General features: G+C 52.2%; 1 protein-coding gene across 4 annotated transcripts in view; it reads left to right on the top strand.

Annotated features, from left to right (window-relative positions):
* The first annotated feature begins 1,194 nt into the window (after positions 1–1,194).
* Positions 1,195–17,280, top strand: part of TBC1D14 (TBC1 domain family member 14) — a 103,370-nt gene continuing 87,284 nt past the window's right edge. For 2 of the 4 annotated variants that reach the window (XM_070506277.1, XM_070506278.1), the window contains exons 1-2: positions 1,576–1,755; positions 11,552–12,290. In XM_070506277.1, coding sequence (XP_070362378.1) covers positions 11,569–12,290 — 722 coding nt within the window. In that variant the 5' untranslated portion in view covers positions 1,576–1,755; positions 11,552–11,568. Of the gene's footprint in view, positions 1,301–1,569; positions 1,756–11,551; positions 12,291–17,280 lie in introns of those variants that run through there. The other 2 variants (XM_070506276.1, XM_014855234.3) reach the window with 2 other exon arrangements.

Here is a 17,280-nt window from a genome sequence, read left to right on the forward strand (position 1 = left end):
GATCTGGTATTACTTTTCCTTAAAACCACCCAGAAATGTAAGCATTTATAAAGCTTCTCCTATGCACCATGCTCTGTGAGGGGTGTTAATGTATTCTATCAAGAGACTGCCTTTTTGAAGTTCTCGCCCCTCCTGCCATCATAACTAAAAACTGCTAAGAGTCTTCAGAGCTATGAGACAGGAGAAACAGTCAGGGGTTCTTTGGCCCAACCCCAACAACAACCACAGCCCAGACAAATTAATCTTGCATGCATGCTTCCAGATGCTTTCTGTGATGGAGAGGGTACCCTTCCTGGCCCTGGCCACTCTGCTATCAAGTCCACTCAGAGTCAGCTGGTCTGGCTCTCTGAGGTTTCCTCTCTGGTAATTCTGCCTGTGACAGACCTTGGGGCTCCTGATCTGTAGGAGCCAAGTCTACTGTAGAAAGGAGGCCTTCGCTGGAGTCTTTCTGCTTGCCTTGATGTCCTCAGAATATAATAATTCCACGAATATTTAAGTGCCTACTATTTGCCAGGCCCAGGGAACACAGCAGTAAACATGATAAGGCGAGTTTGGCTCAGGGAGCCTACATTCTTGAAGGGAGATGAAAGAGGGTCAATTACCAGCTAACAAGAGCTTTCTTAAGAATTCAGGGCCTTGCAAGGTCTTGGAAGGCGGTCTGGGGCGGGGTATTTGGCTTCTGACCTCTCTCAGCTACTGACCTGTCCTAGGACCTTGGGCACAAGATTTCGTCTCCTACTCTGTACAACGGCTTTGATCACAGACCCTGTCTCCGCAATGTCGACGTCAAATAATGCACATAAACGCTAGGCCAGCAGTTCCCAAACCTGTCTGCACAGCTTCCGAAACAAGCTGGCGTATATCTCACCTGCAGAGACTATGATTTAATTGGCCTGGGGCGTGGCCGGGGCTTTGTAACTTTCTAAGATCCCCAGGCGATACTAAAGTGCACAAAAGGTCGGGAACTACACCGCTAGAAACTGTGTAAGAGCTCAAGAAAAGAGAGCTACCAGAAAAGACCGTTTTTACAGATTAAAAGATTAGGGCTGGCCGGGAGGATGCCAAAGAGAAGTTCCCGAGGCCTCACGTCCCGGGCCGAGCTCGGGGCTCGCCCACACCGACCTCCGCCTGCCCCCCGGTGGAGGCCGGGCCCTTCGTCCTCCGCACACCTGCCCGGGCACGGGCGCTCATCGATGCGCTCCGCCGCTCGGCTCCCCACGCCTGGTCTCGGCCCGCTCGTGCCCCTTCCCCCTCCCAGCCGCTTCCCACTTCCAAGATGGCCGCGGGTGGAGCCGACCAGGTAAGGAGGCCCCTGGAGGGTGTCCACGGGGGCTCTGCGGGCACGAAGACCCCCTCAGACCTCCTCTCGCGGCTCTGCTTGGCCTTTGGGAGAGATAAGGGCCGGCGACGCCGCTCCGGGGCCCGCGGCGGGAGGCTAGGCCGGCCAGGGGAGTGGCGGTGGGGCGAGCGCCGAGCTCGAGGAGCGGCTGCGGTGCGGCGGGGGACGGCAGCCCGGGCGGAAGAGCGGCCGGGGCGGGTAGGGGGCGGGGCGCGGGGCGGGGCGTGGGCGGGGCGAGGGCGGGGCGGGGCGAGGGCGCGCGTCGCTGTTGGCCGGAGGCTGCTCGCGCGCACCTGCCGGCCCTGTCCGCCACCTGCTGCGTGCCAGGCGTCCTCACCGCGCGAGTTGCGGGTCCGGCGGCGCCTGGGCTGCGGGCCCGCGGGCCCCGGGATGGCGTCGGAGCCGCGCTGACTCGGGTACTGAGGGCCTCCGGCGGGGGCTGGGCCGCGAGGGAGGGAGGCGGCCGGGGCGCGGGCTGCTGCCACCTGCTGCCGCGTCGGCCGGAGCGGGGAGGCGGCCTGGGGCGGGGCGGGGCAGCCGCGCGGGTGCGGGTCCTGACTGGGCGCCCCTCGCCGCGCGGCCGCCGCTTTCACCCGCGCCCGGGGAACGCGAGGGGGCCGGGGAGCGTCGCGGGGCTCGGGCGGCACTCGGCTCGTGCGCTCCGCGGAGGGACGCGCCCTGACACGCTCCTTTTCCGGAACTTGACGAAAAGTTTTCCCCCTCAGACGCGCGGGGCTCTTAGGCCCGGAAAGGACCCCCGCTCGGCGCCGGAGCCGCACCCCGGCCCCGCCACCTCGGAGACCCCGACCTCCGGGACCCCCTCCACCTCGGGCCCCCGACTCCCAGGAGCCTCTCCACCGCGGAGTCCCCCATCCCCAGGCCCCCCCCGCCCCCCGACCTCGGAGCCCCCGGGCCCCGGGACCTCCTCCACCTCGGAACCCCGATCCGCGGGATCCCCTCCACCTCGGAGCTCCCGAACCCCGGGATCCCACCACCTCGGAGCCCCGATCCGCGGGATCTCCTCCACCTCGGAGCCCCCGAACCCCGGGATCCCACCACCTCGGAGCCCCCATCCCCGGGACGCCTTCCACCTCGGAGCCCTCTATCCCCGAGATCCTCTTCACCTCGGAGCCCCCAATCCCAGGGACTCTGTCCACCTCGGAGCCCCTGACCTCCGGGACTCCCTCCACCTCGAGCCCTGACCCCAGAGGTTCTCTCCACCAAGCGGCCCCGGACTTGGCCACCTCAGAGTCCTTGACTCACGGAACCCTCTCCACCTCAGAGCCTCCTCCACAGTGGAGCCTCCTAACCCCCAGGAGCCCTGGACCTGCAGGGACTCCCTCCAGCTCGAGGTCCCCGACCCCCAGGACCCCTCCATTTCGGAGTCCTGACCGATGGGAACTGCTCCACCCTGGTGCCTTCCCCACGTTGGAGCCTCTGACCCCTGTGACCCCCACTACCTTGGGGGTCCTCCACTTTGGAGCTCCCAATCCTCTTCCCTCTCAGAATCCGTTTCCCTGGGTTGCAGACCTGGCTCCTCCGATCCCCTGGGCCAAGGATTCCCGTTTGCCTCAGAGACCTCCATTCCTGGGCAACAGACCCCCTCTGCTTCAGAGACCCCGGCCTGGGGGTCCTTCCCACTGGGGGGCTGAGAGGCCGGAGCACGTGTGAGAGAGAGAGTGATTGTGTTTGGTGGTGGTGGGGCCCTCCCAGGTGGCCCTGGCTGGGCAGGGAGCTGCCACGAGGAAGAAGGAAGGAATGGTGGGTGGCTCAAAGCTGTAGGGGTGAGGCCGTGATGAGGAAGGCGCATCAGGAAGCCAGAGGGCTGGCCTGCAGAGTCCAGACCGAGGAGCGGCCGAGGGCGTTGTAATGGCCGGCTCCTTGCCTGACCACTGAGTCCATTTCTACCTTCAAGTTGCACAGGGCACACTTTTCTCCAGTAGAATTGGAAGCCTAGCTTTGGAAGGGTCTTTGCGCCAGAGGCTCCTGGGCGTGGACTTGTTTTATTTACTGAGGCTCGCTGACGGGGTGGTGTCTTGGGGCTGGCGTCTGCAGGATGTTAGCATCTCCTTGTCGTCTGGCTGCCTTCATGGAGGATGGGTTGCTGCCGCACACTGGCAGGTGCTTTGCAAGGACCCGGCTAGTCCTTACAGCAATCCCGGAACATTTCCTCTTGCCCAGTTTATCTGGGCACTCCCAAGCTGTGTTTCAAGTTTGGGTATGACTTCTTCCCAACTTCTTCTCACCCCCTGCCTCACCTGTTTCCCTCTCCTCCCTCCTCACCTCCAAGGCTGTCTTCGTTGTCGTGTATGTTTAACCCCTTGAGATTGTGGGCTCCATCTAATCCCCAGCCCTAATGAGAACCTGGCATGTACTTGGGGCTCAGAGTTTCTGAGTGAATACATCCTTTGGGAAGCATTAAGGGAGGTAAAGTCTCTGGCTCACAGTCACCCAGCTGGAGAGAGGCAGGTCACTGGGCCAGGCTCTGCCCACCTTAGTGTCCTCCACGGTCCAGCAAGTCCTGGCATGTCCCCATTCAGCACTTTGCTTTGTGCTGAGTTGGGCTTGCTTGGTGCTGGAAGCTGTTTTCACAGTCTGCCCCCAGCCCACCCTCTCAGGTTAGCATCGGTGCTGCCTCACCTGGCTTCTGATCCCTTGCAGTTCCCCTCCACCCCTCCACCTCTCCATCCTTCCAGCCCACTGCCCTTCTCCCCTCTGTCCAGTGGGTGAGTTCCCAGCCTTCACCCTCCACTTCCCCTCGCTTGTGCTCTGTTGAAGGCTATGTAACAGTTAGGACACAGCTTATCAGAGCAACTTGTTTTAGAATCTGTCCTCCCTATTGATCAGAGCTTCTGACCATCCTGTCCCCAGCCTCAGCACAGGGGCTGCCTGCCCAGCATGCTGTGGGTGCTGTGGAGCTTTGAGACCTTGGAGAAGATTTGTCGTCAAAATAGACATTTATACATAGTGTGTAGAAGAGGATTTTAGGAAAATGACTATGCATTGTCTGATAATGTTTGTTTTAGGGCGTATGTAAAGTTTCTAGGTCCTGGGTTGGTTAGAATTCTAGATTGGCAAGCTGGAAGGAACTCAGGTAGATCAGCTGGGCTAATCACCTCATTCTACAGGTGGGGAAGTTGAGGCCCAGCGCTCAGTGCCACAGAGCAGGTGTGAGGAGAGATACTAGTGACAGAAGGGTGTAGGTGAGGCTGTGCAGAAACAGGCTGGCTGTGTCTGGGCTTGCTTATGCAAATGAGTTGCTAAAATAGTGGGCCTGAGCTGGCTGGCCCTAGCTGGTGCCCAGGAAAGGGTAACACCAGCCAGCATCTTCTAAGGCTTAACTCCTGCCAGGCACCATTCTAAAGGCTTTATGAGGGTTCCTCCCCTAATCTCGTCAGCTGCCTAGTGACAGAAGGTCTATTATCGTCCCCATTTTTGACATGGAAATTGAGGCAGAGGGAGGTTAAGAAATTCTTCTGAAGTCACACAAGCGGAGGAGCTGGGATTTGAACCAGGCAGGTTACCTCCAGAGCCTTCATTATTTTTTCCCCCTGTGTATTTTATTTTTAACACTTTTCTCTTGAAGTATAACATACATACAGAGAAGTGTAAAAATTGTTGTGTTTAGTTTATTGATTATCACAAAGTTTACAGTCTGTATTAAGCATTCCAGCAAGCCATGTCTGGGCTTCGATTCAGACCTGGTTTGAATCCAGTTTCTGTTGCTCTGTGACCTTGGGTGAGTTACTCAGTCTCTCTGAATCTCACAGTTTCTTCAGTGTACTTGGGAGGGTTGTGGTGATTAGAGCGTGTAATAGCACCCAGCATTTTTGGTTCATAGTAAATGTTCAGTAAATGGTTTCTCTTAATAATTAAGATTGTAAATTGTGTTGGCTTTCTTAAGTGATTGGAATGTCTTCCTAACCTGTTGCCTGCCTCTCAAGTCACTTTACAGGTGCTTATAATGATTGTTTCTGGTAAATCACTTCATGTAGCTGAAACATTTTGGGGTAGTGGGGAACCCCGCTGGCTGAGCTGGCCGGCCCTATCTGGTGCCTCCCCACCACCCAGCCTTGCATGGGAAGTCCTTAATTTAGAGTGTCCTGTCTGTGCCTTTTAAACATAACCTCCTTTGGGCAGTGCAAGTTAAATGTCTGTTCCTTAGGGTTGTGAAGGAGCCTTTGGGGACCCTCAACAGTTTAACCCCATTCACCCTCCAGAGGAATATATTGAGCTTCTAAGAAATTCTTCTTTTGGATTATTTTTATCCGAAAGAATAACCCGTTTAAAACCAAACTACTTTTATAGTTGAATTTTCCATTCTATATAACAAAAATTAACCCATTACTTTAGTCCACTTGTGCAGCAGTGGAAAGAGTAAGCTCTGTAGAGTCAGATCCGGATCAGCCCTAGCACAACTGCTTTTTTTGTTTTGTTTTTGAGGAAGATTAGCCCTGAGCTAACTGCTGCCAAACCTCCTCTTTTTGCTGAGGAAGGCTGGCCCTGAGCTAACACCCGTGCCCATCTTCCTCTACTTTATATGTGGGACGCCTGCCACAGCATGGCGTGCCAAGCAGTGCCATGTCCGCACCTGGGATCTGAACTGGCGAACCCCGGGCCCCTGAGGTGGAATGTGCACACCTAACCACTGCAGCACCAGGCCGGCCCCTGCTATTTTGTACACATCTTTCATCCTCAGTCTTCTTGTCTGTGACATGGTAGTGATGGTACCCTGAGCTCTTGGGGCCATTGGGGAGGTTATGCAGATGGTGGGGTGTGAACATGGAACACAGTGCCCAACATGTAATGCACACTTGGTGAGCGGGGGTGGCTGCTCACGTTAATTGTTAATGCTGAGGCACTTGAGATCCAGAATGTCCTGTGCCTTTCTTTCCAAGGTCTTTTCCGCCTAAGCCAGGACTTGAGTTAAAAAGAGAAAGAAACTCACAGTGGTTGGTGCTTGTGGAGCCTTCTGCCGAGCAGGCGAATTCACATGAGAGGTGTTACATACACAGTGGGTTCTCCTTGGTGTGAGAACCTCATTTCAGAGACTCGACTGGCCTGTTTCTCCTGAGCAGTTTTGTTCTCTAGGGTTGAGGTAAAGGCCTGGTGGAGCCGCCGCTCCTGTGGGGAGGCTGATAGTCCCACCAGAATCCTCACCAGGAAACCTGAAGGACCCTCGGAGGCCTTGTGGAGAATGAGTGGGTGTTGGAGAGAGAAGACTCAGGTGGGGCCCTGCCTGCAAATCTTGGGCAGGTCCCTGCATCCGGCTCAGCCCAGAATTGTTCCCGTCTGTGACGTGGTAGGATGCAGTCTGCTCCTTCACAGGGGGGCTGAGGGTTAGAGGGGTGCTGGGTGTCTGCATTCGGGCTGTGTAAGCAGCAAAGCTTACCAAGAGGCCGTGGAGTCACAGACTTGGGGTCGAGCTCCAGCTGCTGCCACATAAAAGTGGAGCCCTTTGGTGAGCCACGTGCCTCAGTTTCCTCCTCTTTGCACTGGGGTTAATTCCTAGCATACAGGGCTGTTGAGGGCTGTAAAACAGAGTGGCGTATGAAGTGCTTAGAATAGTTGCCTGGTACTCATTAAATTGTAGTTCCCTGGGGATGGTCTGGTGTCAGGTGTTGCAGACCTGGTTCTGCCCTCTTGAAACTTGGCTCTGTGACAGATGTGCCATGGCTGATAGAAATGAGCTGTGAACACTTGACTCGTCAGAGTAAGGATACAGAAATCATGGAGAGTTGGGTTGATGGATGCTGGACGTTGAAGGTGAGGGCACCCTCCTTGGAGGATCAGGGACAGCAGGGATGTCCCCCGTGCTATCGAGAGTGTGAGGAGGCAGCTCTCCTCTGCAGTCTCCAGAGAGGAGCTGGGACAAGGAGGGCTGCATGTGGCACATGCCCCATGGATGGGGAAGGAGCCACAGGAAGAGGGGTGCTGGAGGATGTCCGCGTGGGTGGGCAGCATTGTTTCTCCCTGAAGCCACCAGAGTGAATTTTCTTCCCTGGGGACATAACTAAGTCATTTGGTTTTGGTTTCATAAACTGTTTCATTTATTTATGAAGACTTAGTCAAGACCCTAGTCCCATTACTTTTTAGGGAGGAGAGAACTAAACTGTTGCTTCAAGATGGAATTGTTTTCCAAAGCCTTGTTTGGAGTCACTGGCAGAGCTGCTGTCTGCTTCCTGACTTGTATTAAACTAACGATGTGGCTCCTGTGGAGGGAAGGTTTTCGAATCTCTCAGGGCATTTGTCCTCTTTCTTCCTGTAGAACTCAGTTTTGTGACAGGTAAATAAAAGTCAGATGGTCTTGCTGCCTGGGATAAAAACAGTCTTCCTCTTATCCGTACCTGATGTCTTGTCCGTATGTCTTTCACTCGTCTGGGAGGCGATGGCTAGTTACTAAACTTGCATTGAGGGCCTCCCATGTCTGCTGCCGGGCTGTGGCTGCAGGACGCCCACAGCCTGAGGATGCACACAGCCGTGGCCGCTGCTGCAGGGGTTGTGGTGGACTTTGGGAAACAACTGTAGAGGGCAGGATTTTGTTTTACTTTCCTGAACCATCGATTGTTGACAGCGTACCTTGCTGTCTAGTCTAGTAGCTGATACGATGCACAGGGTGGTCATGGCTTACCTGCTATGTCTGTTGTCTGCACATGCTGCGGGAACTCAGTGGGGGGGATTCCCCCTCCTCTTGTTACCTCCACTGCTCACCTTGTTCTTGGAACAGAACTCAGCTCTCGGCAGATGTTTCTTGGATGGGCTGTCCCTGAAACGTGCCTATTTAGAACTTTGTTGTTAGTAATGATTAATTCAGCAAATAGACTTTTAAATCCTTAATCCATGCCAGGCATTTGGCCAGGCAGTAGATCCTGACATTATTAGCACTATGTCTGCCTAAAGCTTAGAAGCCTGGGCACAGAGACATGGGGATAGCTGTAAATAGAGTTGTTTTAGGAGGGGTGTGGCCAAAAGGAGCCTAGGAGGAAGGAGGACCAGTAGCTTTCTGGGAGAGATGGGGGAGGTTTCTCCGAGGAAGTGGCCTTGGAAGTGTGCTGTCTCCTTGTTGCACAGGCTGCCGGCTCCCTAGGGACGCTGGTAGCCGGGCTGGGGAGAGCACCCCAGGCAGTGGTGCAGTCTGCTCGGGTGCTGCCAAAGGTGAGGGTGACAGGGACACACTGGAAAGACCCCTTGTGCCAGCTCGGGGAATTTAGGCTTATCTCTCTTTAAAAACCGTGTGACTTGGAGGCAGGCCATTGGCAGCTGGCCTCCTGGCGGGCTTCTGAAGTCCCCCCTGCAGTCTGGCCCCAAAGCATGGACTTTGTGCAGTCTCCCCTTCAGGGCACCGTCGGGAGGCAGGTGCTCTAGAGTGCGGCTTCTGGTTTTATGGCACTGGTGGCACCAGGTGAAAGGGTTTGAGAGCAGGTTGCCTTGGCGCTTGCAGAGTTTGGTTTTAGAGTGTATTGTAAGCAGAAGGACTTTTTCTCTTTTAGGTTTATTTCCCTAAAGGCTGACACGCTGTTCCTGAGGTTTAAGGAACTTAGACTGGGCTTGGAACCAGTGGGGCCTCAAAGGTTGTTCAGCTTCTCCTTTGAAGAGGCCCTCAGCCTCCTCTCCATGGCTCCCAAGGCAGAGGAGAGAACAGAGAACGAGGCCACTGCGCACTGGCTTTGGGCTCTGTCAGACCTTGCATCGTTCTTCCTCTGCTCTCGTCTGGGCGATCCAGAGAAGGGGTCCTTGGGTTGCCATGAGTGAAATAGTGTTGTTTCACTTGACACACTTATTATGTGTCTATTCTAGTGTCAAAATTTCAGTTTAAAAATTCACTTTTTGCAGGTACTTCAGGTCTTTATGTGGCTAAAGTAGAGGGAATTCATGTTTATTGTGTACCACTGTGTCAGATGCGGGATGTCCTGGTGCTTTCACCAAACCTTCTCATTTCTTTTATTCTCCCAGCCCCTGAGTTAGATGGTATTGCCCCATTTTACTGCTATGGGGAGGGACGTTGAGGCTCAGAAAGGTTAGGCCTCCCCTGAGGTCGATCCAGCTGGTGAGTGGCAGAGCCAGAGTTTCACTTAGGCCTGTTGGGCTCTGGGCTCTGTTTACTGTGAGGGTTCCTCTTGTGTTTATGGCTTTTTGCCAGTTTGACCTGTTGGAGTGTTGATGGTGTTTTCATAATTCTAATTACCTTTGACATTGCCAAAGATGAGCTCTTAACTATGTGCTAAAATGTTTCTTAGAGTATTTTCCTTTTAATTAGAAAAATGTAGAACTCTCAAATTTGTGTACCGTTGACTCTCCCTGTGTCTTCCTGTTGTGAATCCTGGCTTTTCACAGCGTGGTTCGGTTCAGGGATTTTCCCAGAGCAGGGTCCCAGACATAGTTTGGGCTGGGGACTCAGGGTGGAGGCTCTAGCCCAGGAAATTCTGGGCAGCGTGAACCGCGAAACATTTAAAATGTGTTCACGTGTGGTGAGCTGTCGATGTCCAGATCCTTTTGGAGGATGAACTGCAGTTTTGCTCAGTAGGTTAGGGAAGCACTTCATTTTATGCAACACCTTTATAACTTCATTTTTGTGTTAAATTCTGATTTTGCCTGTATTTTTGTTTTGGTGTAGTACAATGTGGTTCTGCCTTCTAAGAAAAACTGATATCTGATTTGTACGACACCATGATTAAATAATCCTTGCTTACTCATTGGGTCATATTTCAAGTTTTTATATATAGTTCAGTCTATTTCTGAATTCTGCATTTCGAGTCCTTCCTTCATATTTCTATTTTTGCTCTAGGGCTGCACTGTCTCACTGGCTCCTTTAATTTCTGGGAGGAGGGAGATTACTCCCTCCCCCCTTTTCTGCTTTTAATGAATTTGCTTTTGCTGTGTTGACATTGAGAGGTAGGCCAGGCTTCCTGAAGGGGAGTGGGAAGGCTCTTTGCACAAGCTAAAATAACACCCAAATGGGAGTGGTTCTCATTGTCGCTGCCACGCTTCACACCCGTCGACTGCTTGCTGTTTGCTACCAGCAGAGTGCCTGCTCGGGGGCCGGTGCCTAGTGGGTGCTCTTCTGGTGGTACTTTGTCTCATTCTTCCAAGGCACCGTGGTGGAGCTGGGATTAGAAGCTGGAGTGTCTGAGTCCAAAGTCCCCTTCTTTATGTTGTTCTACTCCATGGATCAGATTTAAATGCACCACCAGATTCCTTTAGTCTTGACATTTTAAAGGACAATAGAAGATAACGTTGCATATGCCAGGGTTCTTGGTCTGCTGGGGACTCTGCTGTCCTGGCTGGTACACCTCAGCCCCTTGTCTCCACCCCCACCTTAGGCCAAAGAACTGCAGGCAGAGCCCTAGATGTATGTGTGTCACTGACAGCTTTGGCTCCTGTCACTCAAAACTTCATTATAGGTTCACGGTCTTTATTTTTCCTTTATTAATTATCTGTCTTCACTGAGCCAGCCTTCTGACCTGGGTTTTTATAACCCCAAACTAAGCCATTCATCCAACAGGTCTGGCCTACTTTGGGGTCAGTCCATAGATCCCAGCTCTGCCGCTAAGTAACAGTATGATGTTGGACCCGTTTCTTAACCTCTCCGAGCCTCAGTTTCTTCCATAGTAAAGGGGATAATATGCCCTACCTTGTAGACCTGAGTGAGGTGACTGGAACGTTTGTGGAGGGCCACGGCTCACTTGATGTGGTTGGGGTAATCTCCCTGCACATGGCATACACAATTTATCTGGTTTTCTCTCTCAATGAAGACATCTTGATTTTTATGCTGTCTCAGAACAAGTGGAACCATGACTTATGCAGGGGTTATGCATTCACATACTTTTCAACAGAGGTGTCCTGTTTATCATTTAAAAAAACATGAAAAACAAAAAAGTCCCTGTTTCTGCCTAGCACGGTCCTCACGCCCCCAGTGCTGTCCTGGGGAGCAGAGATGTGACTGCTGGGGTGGTGATGATGATGAAGATGATGATTTTATCTATTTTTACCCTAGATGTGTGCTTTGTTTGAGTTATCTTCCTGTTATTTTATATTATGATAATATGTTAAAACTCCAGCGTCTGGTCCTGAATTAAAACTTGGGTGTGTGGGATTTTTTTCAAGGATTCCTCCTTTAAAAGGGGCGTCAGAATATTTGAGCTGTGCATCAGAGGAGTGGTGTCTTTGGTTTTTTTCTCACTGCCTTAATTCCCATTTTTGTGTGTTTTCTAGTTTCTCCTTGGACCAAGATGACTGATGGAAACCTTTCCACCTCTACAAATGGCGTAGCCTTGATGGGCATTCTGGACCGTCGACCAGGAAACCACATTCAGAACCTGCAACACTTGAATCTCAAGGCGCCCAGATCCCTCTCGTTGCCTGAGTATGGGCCCAAGCTGAAACTTGGTGCTCTAGAAGATCAGCACAGCCTTAAGTCGGTGGACTCAGGCATTCCTACCCTAGAGATTGGCAACCCGGAACCTGTCCCCTGCAGTGTGGTCCATGTGAAGAGGAAACAGTCTGAGTCAGAGATAGTCCCTGAGCGGGCCTGCCAGAGCGCGTGCCCGCTGCCATCCTACGCACCGCCGGCTCCCACCAGCACTGAGCGGGAGCAGAGCGTGCGGAAGTCCTCCACGTTTCCCAGGACAGGCTATGACTCAGTGAAGCTCTACAGCCCCACCTCCAAAGCCCTGAGCCGCAGCGACGATGTCTCTGTCTGCAGTGTGTCCAGTCTTGGCACAGAGCTGTCAGCCACGCTGTCTGTCAGCAATGAGGACATCTTGGACCTCATGGTCACAAGCAGCTCCAGTGCCATTGTGACCCTAGAGAATGATGATGACCCACGGTTTACCGACGTCACCTTGAGTTCCATCAAGGAAACCCTTGACCTACGCCAGCAGGACTGTGTTGATGAAACTGAGGAGGGGAGTAAACTGAAAATATTGGGACCATTTAGTAACTTCTTTACAAGGTAATGCCATCTTTGTCTCTCTAGAAAAGCTAGGTTATTGAATTCAGACCAGTTGAATTGTTGTCTTATCTAAAATGTGTTGTGTGTTTCCTGCCTTGTTGAGCAGGCACTATGTCACGGAGATAACCGTACCTATTCCCAACAGCATAGACTGCTGTGGGGTTGTGTGTAGGACTGGTCTCGTGCTGTTTCTGCTGTTTGATTCCTCACTGCTACCTGTCACTTCTGTGTCCCTGGCCCACTTGCACAGTCTGTTGTCACTTCTTGGCCTCTGACCTGGTGTGGCTGAGAGTGACTCACAAGTGGTCAGAGTTACCAAATCGGCAGCTTTACTTTGTCAGCGTTATCCTCTGAAGGGCCCCTTACGCTCATGTCTTGAGTTTCTTGGGCCAAGCAGAGGATGCTGATGAGGGTGATCTCAGAGTTAGTAACCCACATTTCTAACTCACGCCCCGACTGGCGTTACCTAGGGCTGGCAGTTCTGGGCGCCCCAGTTGTATTCCTGGTGCTCCTGCGTGGCTGTGCTCTTGTGTTCATGTTCCAGGCCTCGCCCTGCTGCTGCGGTGTGTGTTACCACCGCTCTGCAGCCGCACGCATTCCTACCTGTGTTGGGCCGAGGCCATGCACCCCACTCCCCATGGTGCCCTGTTACCCAGGTGCCATACCTTGCCTGCTGGGGTCCCTGTGTCTCAAGCCCTGTGGGGACAGCTCCTGCTGTGTCCCCCCTCTCATTTGTGCTCTCATGTTTTCCTCCGACAAGTGTTTGTGTCCTAGGCTGTGCTCTTTGCAAGTAATTTGGGAGTGATGCGGTGATAGAAATGGTCCTAGGGAATGACTTTGGGTGGGCTTACAGGCCGGGGGCGGTGGGAGTAGACACATCAGTCAGTCACACAGGCAAACGTGAGCTCCCACGCTGTGGAGTGCAATGGGAAGGGCACAGGGGCGGTGGAGAGGATGTGCAGGAGGTTGGCCGTCTGCTCCCCAGCTGCTCTTTGGAGGGCTCTGGGCCAAACGCTTGGCAGGCGACAGCATTTCTGTGCTTGACCCTGGCTGCCCCATGTGTGTGTGCCCCCAGCTAAGGCCACCTTGCACACTCTGCAGTTCTGGGTGTCCCTTTGAGATGGTGCGATGCGCTGGCTGGAGTCAGCCGGAGACTTCTGTGACTGTGGGCATGCCCATTAACTTACCGTTGCTTCATCAGCTGAATGTGGGCATCATTTCAGATGAACCTAAGAGCAGTCCTGAGTGAGAAGATCTCTGACGAGGGCTGTGGTTTGCTGGGACACCTTTTCTCTTTGGTGCTGACAGACAGGTATCATGCTAGCATGAGGAGAGTTCCTGGGCCCAGAACTCGGTAACTCAGCGTTTGCCTTCAGTGGGAGGAACCCAGGATCTTTGTGGGGGACTTTGTCATATCCCTTCTGAGACTGTAGCCCTAAACTGTTGTGGTTGTGGTTCAGATTTGTGTAGCTGAACCATTGTCTTTACTCAGATCGGGGTTCTCAGCTGTTCCTGTTGATGTGTACTACCTGGGTGCCTGTTAAATACGGCTCCTCAAGATCCACCCCAGAACTCTGGGATCGGAGTCTCCGGGAAGGGCCTGGGAGACAGGTTTTCAGAATCACCTGGGGTTCTTGGCACATTTGGGAGACCTTGCGGGTGGCTGGGAAGCAGCATAGAGGGAAGAACTTAGCTGTGGAATTCAACAGAACTGCACCCCCATCCTAGCTGTGTGACCTTGAACAAGTTACTTCACCTCTCTGAGTCAGTTTTCTCCTCTCTAAAATAGCATTAGTAAGTGCCTAGCACGTGATGCCTATTATGTTGGTAATGTACAATGTCCCCTCACCTTTGTCATCCTCATCATCACTGTACTCTCTGTCTCAGCTTCCTCATCTGCAAAATGGGGATAATGCGACCTATTCATATGGTGCTCCTGGGAATGAAGTGGGCTCACATCTGTGAAACTTAGTGCAGACCCAGGCAGAGTAAGCTTGCAAGTATCAGTTACTCATGGTGATCAGGACTCCGTCTCGCTTCCTCTGCCGCCTTCGTCTGTCTGTGTTGGCGCCTCTTCCCCTTTGAAATGAAACACCATCAATTACTGCGCATCATTTCTAAAGCTACTGTTTCTTGAAAATCTTTCTCAGCTTGTGCCACAGAAAACAGATGTCTCCTCTTTGTTTTATTCCTTGGTTCTTGTCTGCTTTCTCTTGTTTTGATGGCTGTGACATTATTATTGTGAACCATTATTCAGTACTTTTGGGAAGCAGGTGGAATATTAATGATAAATGAGTCAAAATATGTGATATCATGGGCCAAGTCTAGTGAGTTTTTTGTCCTTGAGTCGTAAAGTGTTAGAGAAAAGTTTCAGTTTAGAATTCCTTTGAGGAGAAAAGGGTTCTGTGCCAAAAAATGTTTGGAAGCCGCTGAACATTTTACAGGTGGGTAAATTTCTTGATGAGTTAGGGAGAGGGCCTGGCACACAGCAGATACTCAGAGGACTGTGGACTGTGAGTTTTTGAGGGCAGGGCTGGGGCTAGAGCTGGTCCTTTGGGGTTCCCAGACCAGGCTTCTGAGTCACTCTTTCTCCACTTTACCCCCTGAGTCCAGGGGCTGACTCCCCTCACCCTGGGTGCCCTTCTGTTTTCCTTGTCCTCACTGAGTCGATTTCTGGGTTGTAGAAAGAAGCATGGGCAGTATAGTGGAAGGCTAGGCTTGAAGAATGGGGCTCAGAAGGAGTGGAGATGGTCAGGGAACTTGTGGTCTGAGGAGTAGATCTGTTGGTGACCCTCACTGCTTGATGAAGGTGGCCTGGGTGAGACAGGAGCTGAAGAGTGACAGGAGGGCTGGCTGGCCTGACCACTGCCCCACGGAAGCTGCAGGCTCCGCTCCCATTTGTTCTTCGTTCCTTTCTTCGTCCAGACTGCAATAAGCACTTCTGTTGCAGACTCCACCCTGAGCTTAAGCTGCTCACAGCTGGTGGGGGAGATGGACCAGACACTGGGGGCGTGGGGCACAAGTGCTGTCATGGGAGTATGAGTGTGTGTGGCACCAAAGTCAGGAGTGCCGGGTCGGGAGTCAGGCTGGCTAGGTTCAGTGTGAGCTCTCCTACTTCATAGCTTTGGGAACTTCGGCAAGTTACTTCACCTCGCTGAGCCTTAAATGGGCAGAAAAATATTGTGCAAGCCTAGCAATCAAAGAGATAAAGCATCTAGAATGCTTCGTGGTACTCCGTAAGTAGTAGCTGTCTATGATTCTAACATAATATTATCGTTTCTAAAGCTTTCCCTAGTTCTTATCTCTGTATTGTGCTTACTACTTCAATCAACCCGTTACTGAAAAAGTTAGATCAGGATTTCTCCATTTGGCACTGTCGACATTTTGAGATGGATGAATCTTTGTGGTGGGGGGTATCCTCTACATTGGAGGCTGTTTACAGTGTCCCTGGCCTCTACCCACTAGATGCCAATAGCACTGCTCAGTTATGACAACCAAAAATGTCCTGAGACATTGCCAAATGTCCCAGGGTGTGTGATGGGGTGGGGTGTGTGTGTGGTGGGATGGAAGGGGTGGGCAAAATCCAGCCTTTGAGAACCACTGAGCTAATAGGTTGTAAATGTTGGTATTTAATTGCTTCCTTGAAGGAAATTTGCTAATGTAATGTAAATGTAATTTGAGCAGAATCCTCATCTTGTGTAGAAGAGACAGGGGCTGTGTTAAGGAAGGGATCCTGTGAGCCCAGTAGTTTAACAGTATTTATGTAGAAACACCGACAGTAAATATGAGAGGAATTCAGTAACATGCTTGTTTTCCACAGGATAGGATTGGTTTCTGAGGCTTAAGGGAGCTAATCTGGATTGGTCTGGAAGGGAATAATTAGCTTTGACCAGTTACTGCTTTTGTGCAGCCCTTTACTAAGCTCTCAGAAGAGGTGATCTGAGTGTCCTTTGCTGAAGAGAGATGCTTGAACTGCATTTGAAGGGTGAGAAGGAGCTTGCCAAATGAAGCTGTGGGAGCAGAGGGAGCAGCTTGTGGAAGGCTGGGAGGTGTGGTGCACCTGGCTGTGTTTCAAGAACTGTAATGATGCATTTTTCCGCTCTGCTTCCTAACCTGGCTGAGAGCCCTTTGGGGGCACAGTCTGCGTTTGGTTCACCCTGGCACCGACTTGTAATTCAAAGACAGAGCCAAGGAGTGTGGTGGTTGAGAGCTGGGGCTGCTCAGACCCGGGTTCGAACCTCAGCTCTGCCATTTTTGACCTTGTATGACCTCAGGAAACTCACTTCGTCTCCGTGATTCCAGTGTATACTGGGTGACGGGGTTAATTCTGCTTCTTGTGAAGAGTCCATGTGAGGGTTAAACGAGCTAACACAGCAGAGCTCTGGGCAGAGCACATACGCAGTGTGCATGTTGGATTTCTGACCCTGCTCTCTACTTTTGTTGGGGTTTCACAGAAGATTTCACTTTTTTAAAAAAAAGTGAAAAAGTTTGAAACCACTGGCCTAAGAAAAATAAGTCTTTAAATGGGCACTTTGACTTGGTGTGAAAGTGCTCAAACAAAATTTTAGTGCCTGTACTGATCTGGGCTTTTGGGACTTGATTATTTAGAAGGTGGCATGGGCAGGCTAAGGAAGAAATGTGCTGGATGTTTCCTTTTGGGCAGGTGAGTTAGTTGACCTATCGAGAATGTGCTTCGGAGACACGTGACAGCCAGCGCGCCCGACACGGGGACTACCAGGCGCTGTCTAGGGCTTGCGGGCTGCCGCTCTCAGCCCTTTCAGGCGGTTGCCTTGTTTCATCTTCAGTAACCACATGGGAGAGTGTGCTGGGGTAGATTCTGTCGGCTGACTTGTTCATCCTCTAGGCCACCTTCCTTCTGGGGTGCCTTCCTGTGCTGTGGAAGCTGGAGAGTTAAAAATGTGTTTCCAGAGTCTCTTGCAGCCAGGGGTCTAGATAGGAGTCGAGTACCATCAAATTCTCCCACTTAGGA

The sequence above is a fragment of the Equus asinus genome, chromosome 3 (assembly GCF_041296235.1).
Source record: "Equus asinus isolate D_3611 breed Donkey chromosome 3, EquAss-T2T_v2, whole genome shotgun sequence".
NCBI lineage: Eukaryota > Metazoa > Chordata > Mammalia > Perissodactyla > Equidae > Equus > Equus asinus.